The sequence below is a fragment of the Scardinius erythrophthalmus genome, assembly GCF_964197995.2.
Source record: "Scardinius erythrophthalmus genome assembly, chromosome: 2".
Taxonomy (NCBI): Eukaryota; Metazoa; Chordata; class Actinopteri; order Cypriniformes; family Leuciscidae; genus Scardinius; species Scardinius erythrophthalmus.
This window is the reverse complement of record NC_138222.1, coordinates 34,678,459-34,690,485: the sequence shown is the minus strand read 5'-3', so window position 1 is coordinate 34,690,485 and position 12,027 is coordinate 34,678,459. Positions and strand designations below refer to the sequence as shown.

General features: G+C 36.4%; 1 protein-coding gene across 1 annotated transcript; it reads right to left on the bottom strand.

Moving 5' to 3' along the window:
• Positions 1-2,450: 2,450 nt before the first annotated feature.
• cUnh16orf87 (chromosome Un C16orf87 homolog) lies at positions 2,451-10,672 on the bottom strand. The gene is made up of 4 exons (XM_081358845.1): positions 10,222-10,672; positions 9,339-9,432; positions 6,152-6,331; positions 2,451-4,323 (listed from the first exon to the last, which is right to left on the bottom strand). The coding sequence occupies exons 1-4, from the start codon at positions 10,285-10,287 to the stop codon at positions 4,205-4,207; spliced, it is 459 nt and encodes a 152-aa protein (XP_081214971.1). The 5' UTR covers positions 10,288-10,672; the 3' UTR covers positions 2,451-4,204.
• Between the last annotated feature and the right edge of the window lie 1,355 nt (positions 10,673-12,027).

Sequence of the window (12,027 nt, the reverse complement as noted above, 5' to 3'; positions counted from 1 at the left end):
TTGAGAATCAATTCAGTGCAAATCCATGACAGACACATAGCTTCTAATATATGTCAGACTATGAACGAAGACAAGAAAAAAAAAACCCGACGGTGCGGATACTAATTTCTCCCCCTGTTTGTCTATGATCAGCGTAGCGTTTTTAACATCTTGGAACATCATCAGAGAATGCCATTGTGAGTCACGTATCGTAGCAACGATGACGACAAGTGACAACAGCGGGAAATGTAAAAATGACTACTTCCGAGCAGCCGGCGAAAAAGAAAAGAGCACAAAAATATAGAATTGAATGGGAAAATGACTACCCGTGGCTGGAATGCGTGAGGGACAATGAATACTGTTTTTTTACTGTGTTTATTTTTCTTCAAATGCAGTCTAAGCCGATGAGTTTTTAATGTAATATGTTGTATTTTAAGTTAAAAATAAAACGTTTTATAAAGTAAACAAATCCATGGTTCATTGTTGGTAAAATGATCATGATAGCCTTTATATTTCACATCTATGTGGTTCAGTCTTGTAGGCCTACTTCGCTATTCTATAAATATATAGGCCTAATAATTTGTATTATAATATGCAATAACGTATGAAATATATTTATCTAAATGTATCAATTAGTTTCCACAATATTCACCAGAAGTCATAATTTCAGGGGTTATTTTTCAAAATTTTCTTCCGTGAGGGAATGTAGATCCTTACCCCCTCGTGTTTTCTCGTGGTTCATTGTAGAGCTGTCAAGTTGTCATTTGTTGAAATAATCAGATCCTGACATTCTTTATTTGTGTCCTTGAAGCAATTACCTTTTTCTTTTTTGGGGGGGCGGGCGTAAATTGTTTTTTCTCTCACACACTTATCTTCTCACTTCAGCTGACATTGATCCATCAACTGTGGCCCTTGTGTGGGTTTTAAAGCGTTAACATGGGTTTTCATACACTTATATTAGGCTATATGAACGTTTGTGTTCATCTAAAGAAAGAAATTCAAATACACCTGGGACGGCACGAGGGTGAGCATGTGCCATGTGATGAGAGAATTTACATTTTTGGGTGGAGGATCCATTTGGGTCATGATGGTTTTAGAGCAGTAAAACTATACTACTGGATTTTGGCTGGTTTTCTTCCTAAATCTGATTGAGAGCTGAAGCAACGGGTTCTGTAAATGTTCTGTAAATGTTGTATGAAAACTAATTGCTAGTGGAGGATATAGTTTGGCTGCCATCTAGTGGTTCATAAAGAGACAGCTAACTGAAAAAAGACCAAATCTAAATGCCAGAAAAACAGACGTTGAGCTATCTGATATACATGATATTAAGGCTGGGGTCTGTTTTATTCCACACCCTCGGGCAAGAAACCATGTTTCCATCAACAACCCAAATGGTTTTTCAAGGCTCATCTGAACAAAGTGATTCCAGAAAAAGGGTATTATGCAAGTAGCATCTTAAATAATATGCAGACGACTTCAGTTCATTCCTTGATGTCTTTTGTATGATGTTAATCAAAAAGCCTTGCTTTCCCGCATTGAATGAACATTATTACCCTTTCAACAGGCTTGAAAAGGTTTTATGTGTGAAGCAAATTTTAGGCTTTAGCCTTGGCAGTCTCATGTACAAATATAGCAGCTTTTGTCGAGGTCTGACTCTGGTTCTCCTTTCATCAAGCTTTGTGTGTTATGATCTAAGGCTTGGGCTATGTATGCTTGATTAAATATGTTGTTTAAAGTCACCATGAAAATCAAAATTGACAATTCTTATTTTTTATGGAATTTTGCAGTAGGCTATATATTATACGTGATTTATCTGTGCACATCATTATTATTACTTAAAAAAAAAAATATATATATATATATATATATATATATATATATCAAACTACTCAAGACAAACACATCAAAATCAAAGACTAAATCTAAAGAAATGAGGAAATATGACATCAGTAACTTTCCATGGGATGCAATTATTCAACTTCTCCATTTCCTGTAACCTAAGAAATAAAAGCAGGAATCTGTTTTATTCCTAACCTCCAGGAAAAGTGCCAGATACTGTGATTCACACTGAGCCTGTCCAGAGGGAGCTTCAGCAAGTGCCAAACAATATCAGACCCTTGTCACCTCCACCACAGAGAGACACGCCGTCTGCATTTGACCTTAAAACCATTCAGACCAAAAACACCACCTGTCACATCACGATGTCACTGAAACCCACAAAAGCACAGATATGACAACAGTTTTACGCAGGAAAACATCGCCACAAGGAAAAATCCCCTCTAGAGTTCTCCACAAACTTGTTAAATGAAGTGAATGAATTATGTTGGTTTTTGGCTCAAGAACAAAAGCTTTAACAGCTGTCACACTAATCTTGACTGAAGGTGGCAGCCAAATGCAAATGAAGCTACTCATAAAGTGGAAACCCCTGGTGCAACTCTTGTGTCATGTATATTAAGATAAAGGCAACGTTTATCTCGACACTTCTTACTTTATTGACCACACAGTTGTAGAGTTTCTGCTCAGTATTTGCATTTTTGTTGTTCCACCTCACTGTTTAATCAGTGATAAGCTAATTTTATTGTACATATAATTTTACATGGCAAATAGGATCCATTTTCAGGCAATTTTTTAACTCTTATATGATCTGCTTTGGCCACATTTTCATGGTTTCTCAAACAACTTTGAGCCCTTCTTTTTATGGAGAGAGCTACTACGACACATCAGTAACAAATCTGCAACCCTGTTTTTCTTGTTCAACAGGCGAAGCTAAACCCCCCCATTATTCACAGTTTGAGAACCAACATTAATTAATGTAAACATGAAAATACACAAACGCCTTATAACTCGTGAAATTAATTATGGAACATTTGGATATGGTTTCCATTTACTAAGAATGCCTCACACCTTGCAACCTTTTAACGCAAGGGAAAAGTAATATGTTGACTGTAAAAAAAATACTGCTTGTGAAGAGTTGAAGCAGTATAAAATATTTGACTGCACACAAACAGCTGAAGGAAGGTAGAATATATTGACTATAGAGGTATACTGTACTGTTAAGTAGGCATTGTGAATTATTCATTAATATGGCCTTTGAGAATCACAAAGGTTACTGTGAGAGCTGATGATCCATCATTTCTGTGGAAACCACAGCACACTGGATTCTCCGAGGTGAGCTTGTTGCTTGGTGATGAAGCCATGGCAGCTGCTCTCCTAGGGAAGCTAACACAATTCGAACTGACTGTGGAACTAGATAAATACAATACGTTCTCCATGTAAATCATAATGTTAGATAAATACCAATCATAACATTATCATTTGAAACATGGGCATCCATGGACAATCCTCATGCATTGAAATCAACACATTTGAGTCTGGTTCTTTGTTCATGGTTAAATATTGCCTGTAAAGAACTGAAACAAAATGGTTCAGTTTTGAGTAGAGCTTTAGCTGAACAGCTGAAATATGAGCTCTCTTTGAGAGTTGCCATAGGCATTTTTCTTGCTCCAAATCCATCTTAAAGAGGGGAACATGACGTATGAGAAGGAATGGTTGCAATTAACTTCCCCTAAAAATAAAACAAAGTGTAAATGCAAATAATTTTAATATATTCATATACAGGGTGAATATTACACATGAATTTTGTTACCATTTATCAAACAATAACAAAAGGGAAAATAAAATACACACTTAAATTAAGGTGGTTGAGGCATAATAAATAACCATTAATCCGCCATTTCCTTGGGTTCAGCTCCCACTAGGTTACTTGTGAAATAATATTGCTCACTGGCACCTAAATAAACAAATAATGGAATTGATCAGCTTACAAGTCTGAATAATGGTGCCAGACATAATTTGCACAGAAATTGTTCTTTTGGTGAACCCACGTCCCCCAAAAAACTGCTTAAAAATTTAAGAAACGACTGGTAGGAACATTGAATACATTCCATAAAATTGTCATTAAAATAGAGAGAATCCTACACCGCTAATGAGTACTACAGTTCTCACTCATGTCGAGGATAACAGTCATTTTCCCCTCATATGCAGAGAGCAGGTGTCTGAAATCCACCAATACACGGCAGCACCACTGAGCTTCGGCCACACAGGCAGGGGTTTAAGCTTCTTCGGGTCAGAGCTTCCCCAACCGCTTTTACATAGACATATGGGACATCTGCACACCCACGTAGTAAGAGTCCTGAGTTTCAGCTGCAATTGTTTCCAACGCTTGTTACAGGATGAGTCTCTGGCCCAGAATTTTACGGTTAATCTCAGCCAAGGCCACCGAGAACACAAAAGCCTTCTCATCTGAGAGGTTGGCATAAATGTCAACCTCCTTTTCCTGTTTTTCTGTGAAAGGAAAGAAAAAAAAAAGAAAAAAAAAAATCAACCATGACTGTATTGTCATCAACAGGGAATTGTTCCAATTTAGCATAGGATACAAAGCAAGGATAGAACTTCATACAAATGTAATTTATTTCATAACCAAATGAAAAACTGCAGATTTGCAGGGAAGTGAAAATCATAAGATTCTCCATGGAAGAGCTGACAACGCTTAGACGCTTCCAACTCGACAATGATTTATTCAGCACAGAGTAAAGAGAGAACCGTGTGTGTAAATCATTAATCCACAATATGAAAGCCGTACACTTGGAAACCACATGCCAACCCTGATGGCTCCTGAATCCTCAATATTTCTTTTGACCTAGTGTCCATGGAGATATGATCTACTGTTGTCATTTTAATAAACAAGCTTTATCTAAAACATACTTGGGTTGCTCAACAGAGGGCTTTATTTAATAGGAGACACTATTTGGTTTACAGCTAGGTGTGGCAGGGAGTGAAGACAGATCAGTGGTGACACGCCAATGAGAGGCTTTTATTCTAAATGCAAATGAAAATAAACAGAGATCTCTAGGGGGAGCGTGAAATCAGAGAAGGACATGACGGGACTGAAGGTCAGTTTGGGGAGAGGGGTGGTAGGTAGGTCTGTATCTGGACCTTGAGGACACAAATAGCATCATCACACACTTATAGTATTGTTGTATACCTCCTGTTGGCCAGTCACTCCAGATGTGAGAATATAAGTCAAAATCTTTTATATCTTAGGATATCTGTAATGCTCCTAAAATGTTCCACTTCATGTACTGTTTGACCCAACAGGCCAAGGTTATTAGTATTCTTTACAGGTTTTTGCATTGCGCTATTTTTCAGTTTTTCTATGTAAACATGCATTTGACGGACGTGTTCGGCTGTGTTCGTCTCGTGCATGAAATGGCAGTCTAAAAATGCAGTGCTCAAGTTATAGGAAGTTTAACTTGTGCATTATTACTGCCCACGTCTTGTTTTTAAACGCAAAAGCATTCAGTCTGAATAGCCGCTAAGGACTTAATCGCATACTGCCTCAGCTCACGTGCATGAAGCGCCATCTACTGGTATTTTCCTAAACACGTCAGATTTTCCACCACAGGATGAGAGCTTATCAATTACAAACACGATTATTTATTTTTGCTAAGTATTATTTTAATTCAGATAGTTTTTCAGTAACTGTTGTTAGTTTTGTTTAGTTTTAGTATTTCATTTATTTAATAATTTCTATTTCAGTTTTACGAAAATGTCTTCGTTTATGAAAATAATCTTGCAACAGGCAAGAAGCATTTAAATTACGAGAGGGAGAAAAAAAGAGAGAGCAGAACCCATTTTTTGGATTATGAAATAATGCAGACTCAAAACGGCAACAGTGATGATGGCAACAGTGACAGGAATTGAAAATAAATGTCACATCGATAGTGAAAAATGTGTTCACAAAAGCAGGAAAGAAAACTGTAATCAAACATTTTTCACAAGAACCCTTCACAGCACACTCATTGTGAATGCTTTCACTTGGATAACTCAAAAAACTTTGACAAAAGAATTTTTCAAAGCATGTTTTTTGGTCAGCGAAGCACTTCACATAAGAGCATATGCATATATTCCAAGAATATATTTCAGCAAATATTCAAAGAAAAGTCTATGAGAAAAATGTATTTGTCATCACTGTAAAAGACTAAAGGGGAAAATAACACTCATAAAATATCAAATGAATCACCCTGGATGTCTACATTTCTTAAAGTCCATGTTTACAGTTATTATATATCTACAACTCTTACTTTTCCCTAGACACGTGGGAGCACATTACCTTTTTCTTCCTCCTGCTTCTTCAGCCCAACAGTTTTCGGTCTGCCTCGTCCTCTGCGGATTGGATCTGACTGGCTGTTGGAGCGGGATCGCCTCCTATTTTCCATATCACTGGCAGATGATAAATTTATCTTCTCTTTTCTGATTCTTTCTGTTCGTCTTCTTTTGGCATCCAATTGGTCTGAAACACAACCGAAAGGATAAATTATAAAACAGTGGGGGTTGATACATTCACAAACTAGCTAAACCATATTATAAACTGTTTTTACACAAACAGCAGCTCTCTTTTTCTCATGTGATCTTTAAACCCATCCCCCAACCATTATTGACAGACTTAAAAGCCAAAAAGGGGGTCTGTCACTTCACATGCAAATCAGCAAATGTAGAAAACCACAACCATATGCAGAGCTATAATCAGAGAATTAAGAGCTTGTTACTAAAGAAAGTAGGCCTGTGTCTCTCTGAGGTAGTTTATTTATAGGGCTCTTTAGTCTTCGAGTAAACATCTTTAGTAACAGACTCTAGCAACCCCGTGTGAAGAGAGCTGACGATTTTCAAAATGACTACACCAGAATAATAATAATAAATTAAGAGCAGTGACACAGATATACAGAATTTGGCCAGATATATTTATTCTTAATAATTTTTTTTTTTAAAGATCTCAAAGAAAATTTTCCAGAGAAAATTAAAATAGCTATGTTTCTATCACCCAGTTTTTATGCGTATTCTGAAGTATCACATCAGAAACGAGGGATGGAAATGGTGTAGTGATGTAGTGAACATTAAACCCATGTGACTAATCGGCCTGTTTCCATTGATGGTGTTTTATTTACAGTTGGTTACTAGGTTACCAATACCACTCCATCCACTCAAACTACTTGATGGAAACGCACCTAATTCGCATTTGTTTTTTGCACACTTTAAAAAGATTGAATGGAAACCCAGCTACTGATAGCGGGTTTTTTTTTTTTTAACCAACATATTATTTTGGTCTAGATGTATATGAATAATGTGCAATTGAATTGTATATATTAGGTGCTGTGACTTTTCTGTCAGCATTTCCTTTATTATTTTCATCACCTTTTTTATGTTCACTTGTTTATTTTGGTGTGACAAATTCATTTGACTACATATACTCCATGTAGTTTCTCAATAAATATGAGTTAATGAAAACTGCATGTATAATATAATAAGAGAATTATTATTAGCAAAATGCAGTTTAAATATTTTTTGACAAAGTCACACCAAAGTACATTTCAGCTTTCCAAAAATATTTTGTCACATGTATTTACAATAATTAACTCAATTCTGTGTATCTCTTATGACAACACAATCTGTCACCAACAAATATTTATATAATCAAGTATTTCCATGGCAGCCATTTGATTCTGAACGCAGCGATAAGATCCGTTCCTGCTCCCACCCTTTCCAGGCCTGCTGTATGACATTAACTCAGGAATCCAGGCACTGTCAATAACCTGCACTAACAAGAAGAGCTCTGTCTTTTCTACAGCTAATTAACACTGCGTAACTTCTCCACAAGAAGTCGGGGTTGCATGATCGCATGGAAATATTATGGTCAAATATCTGGAAAGATTGGCTGTAAATGTGATCAAATATTCTTATTTTATACTCTAGTCTAGTCTACAGTATTGTCTCATAGATAGTAGTCTTTCATTTAATATTTCATCTGAATTACAATTCCCCTTACAAAAGGAGCAAACAAAGCAAGGACAGGCAGAGCAATCTAAATAAAGTCTGTCCTATTTCAAATTGAGCACATTATTCTCAGCAGAGGGATGGGTAAGCCCTGAATAAATACTGCTGCTAAAATGGAAACCTAATGTTACAAGAGAAAAGACATTTCTCTTAGAAGAAACTATGACTACACTCTTCATTTAACATAATATACTGTAAGTAGGATCTCACACTCTTCACATATTAACAAATGAATTCCTTATGCGACTCTACTTTTGTACAGAAAAAATACATCACACCACTGTAAAACATTCAAACAAAGAACATTTGTGCAGATCATTCCAGTCATAACTCAATGTAACAATCACAGACTGAGTCTGCAACGCCAAAAAACGCAATGCACAAGCCAGCTTGGCTTTGAACAATAAAAATAGCTTGAGACTATCTGCCGATTTCAATGAGAGGTAGGTTTCTAGCTTATACAATATAAATACTCATGACTGGCCTAAAACCTGATTTTACTGTTTGAATACTACATCCAAAAAAAGAGAACATCAAATGAATGAAAAAAGTAATAATAATATTAAACTACAAGATTAAGTTTACCAACAACAACAACAAAAAAGCATTAAAATACCACACGTGTGGTCACATCATGCACAAGCTGATCTCTTATCCCTTATATTGCTAACTTCAACAAAGTGCCATCTTTGTGATTTCACAGCATTAAAATACCAACAAAACTCCAGTTTAACTTTAAGAAAGCCATTTTGTATAATAATCTTTGGGAGAATTTTTTTTTAATGACCGTTGGTGTTTCATAAAAATTAGTCAACTGAAATATTATGACTAGTTTCTAGATAACACAGTGGCGGGAGGGGGTGGAGAGGTGGAGAGGTGGAGAGGTGGAGAGAGAGAGAGAGAGAGAGAGAGAGAGAGAGAGAGAGAGAGAGAGGCAGCAGGAACAAGCTTTTCAGACAGGAATTAGTTTGCCCTTCCCCCATCCTTCTTAGCACTACTCACTCAAGCAAACAGCCACACTGCACCAATCATTTCAGTATTCTCAACGCATCCTGCTGACTGGAAACTTGCCTGCTATTTAATTCCATTCACTAGCCTAGAGTTAAACACATACCAATAGCCGTCTTTTTTTTTTTTTTTTTTTTTTTTTTTTTTTAAATGAGCCTGACTCATGAGTATAGCCAGAACACATGGGCCAACTATGGCAGACACATATGCACAGATATTAAAGAGATGAAATAAATGAGTGTTGATTTTCAGTGACAAAGAAAAGTTTGCTGATCAATATATGGAATTACATTCCATTGTCCCTCCCATAGCAGTCACTTTTCAGATCAATATTTACATCACATCTGGTTAAAGGCCACTTGATAAATAATTTAACTGTACATACTTTAGAATAACATAATATAGTAGTGGATATATGGGGTTTTCATATGTATAAAACCCATTAAAGATGCACAATTTACCCATCACTGGAGATCTCTCATTTAATTTGGCATTGAGCAGCTTTCGGCTGATGAAGACGTAGCCACAAGGACAGGATTTACAAGCCACAGGAATCTGAGAGAAACAGAAAGAGCTCAGTGTACGCAAGAACAGACTAAATTTATGTACAATGACTGTCTAAATATTTCACAACACTGGAGGAAGAGCACTTCAATATTAAGCATTCACAGGGATAAATGTGGTGTGCCTTAATAAAGGCAACATTGATGTGTCCTTTGACTGAGGAAAACTGGAAACTGACTATGCTAAATTTATGCTAAATTGATGTGCCAAAACACAATGGCACAAAATACAGTCTAATGACTTTATCTCTGCAACGACGCGAGTTCTGTTTGTTCAAGGGCAAAATAAACATCGGTAATTTATCGTTTATAATGTCAATATATCCTCTCTCGTCATAATTACAAATGGTTGAAGTCTTCAGATCATATCATGCACATTTCTAAACAGTTTAATGGCAGAGATTATCGTTCTTCTTCGCGATATTTGACGAGGCGAACACAGCCTGCATGAAACCTATGAAATTTCATTGTTTCAATCCATAGTAAGCAGGAAATTGTTGTACAGCCTTACACGTTTTCATCGCCAAAGAAAAATGAAAACAAAATTCAGTGGCTAATTATGTGATATACATAATATCAATAATATCACTTCAATACAATCGTCAAAAATGAGAAAACCATATTTTACATCACGTATAGCAGCGTTGTTTGTAACTCACACACATCTAATGAATAACTTTGCCTCATTAAAGCACACACCATACTAAACAAAACAATTCGGCGAATGAGAACTTCAACAAAAACACAAAAATGTATTATTCTTTCTCAGACAACACCTCACCTGTTGGTCACACTCCGGGCATGATTTGGTGGCCATCTTCACTTTCTTCACTTTGTTTGTAGACATATTTATGACGAAGAGCTTCAATAATATCCCTTGACCGAACAGCAAAACTTCCAGCTGCACTAATGCACACAGAGAAGTGCAGCTGATCGGGATCCCGGGAGCTCAAACACACGCTAGCCGTGCGATGGACCATCAACCGCACTATACACACTGCGCATGCGCCCTGTGGACTGGAGCTTCGAAGATCGGTCAATGGCTGGCGGCTCACGTGACCCACAGCTAGCAACGGACAGATTAGGCACTTTTTTGACAACACACTCAAAAATGTAATATTGTTCGTCACAAAAGCAACTTTTGGAGAGCGAATGGCAATATTAAATATTCAAGGTATTTCCAGATATGGCCAGCTACTGCCTGAGCATGCGCACTACAGCACGACAGTCACGTGGATCAAGAACAATACGTGCTGATGTAGGTGAAATAGATATGCTGGTTGAGCCACTGCCATCACTTTTTAATATAATGACTTAACGAAAACAACTGCTCGATTACGGTTTATATGCGATTATAACTATCAATATGAATATAATAGTTTATAATACACTCACATAAAACATTTTAATGAATGCACCATGTGACGAATGTGTAGCCTTTAACATGTATTATGTTTGCAACTGTCAATGTTTGTGTGGAAGTGTGTGAGAGCATTAGATCTGTATTACTTTCCCCTATTTCAAAAACACGATCCTAAAATTGTTTAACCTATTGTTCCCTCACATTGATTTGCAAGTTTGTTTGAGACACCAACCTTTTTGATTTTCTGTAGCCTATGCTGTATAATCACTGTCTTCTACTCGCTTGCTCATTGTCATAACTTACACTGGAATATGTCTAGCAAACTTTTCTTTGTATATGTAGCTGTAAGACTAGTTGTGCAAGATTAGCATAATTGTGAAAGGATCTGATTACAACAATATTCCCAACAACCTGGCAAACTGATCCCAGCTATAAAAAAAAATCTTATAGTAGGCAGGAGTATCAGGACTTATATCAGGAGTATCTTGGAAATATCTTAAATCCTGTACATTTTACAAAACATTACATTTCATTGATATGAGGGCTCATTTCATGGTATGAATAAGATGTGAAGATATGTACTTTGTAGCATTTAATAGTTTTTTTTTTCTTCAGTTGAGCAGGTGATTTAATTTCTTGGACAAAATATCTTCAACACAGTTCTTATCAGATGTTTTAATATCAATCACACTTCTTACATGACTTCTGCTTCCGTTTGTAATGTTTTTGCCAACTCCTCTTAACCCCACCCCCACCCACTGCTATTTGACAGCAAGGGACACAATCCTATCATTTTCAAAATACAATCAAAATGCAAAATACATTCATCCCATCATCACAAAATACAATCAATCATTACTGAAAAAGTGTGCATGAAATAGAAATGCATGAACGGGAATATGTTTTTGTTTATAACACAGTAAGTTGGATATGTGAGAGATAATCATAGATTATCGAGCTGATTCTTATTTTAAAAGCTAATTACTTAATGATACTATCTTGAGTAACGTGAAAAAGACAAAAACATTTCCTCATTCGATGCAAATATGTCATTACAGCGTCTGCAGCTTTTACAGTTCTACTAGCCTGTTTTGTGGTTTGTGGAACGCATTTCCGTCATCACTCTTTTAGTCAAGTAGGCATATTATTTCCCCAAACACTGCACATCATACACTGCTTGAAACACAACCCTGGTGTTTTGAAATTACAACATAAAAGTAGAAT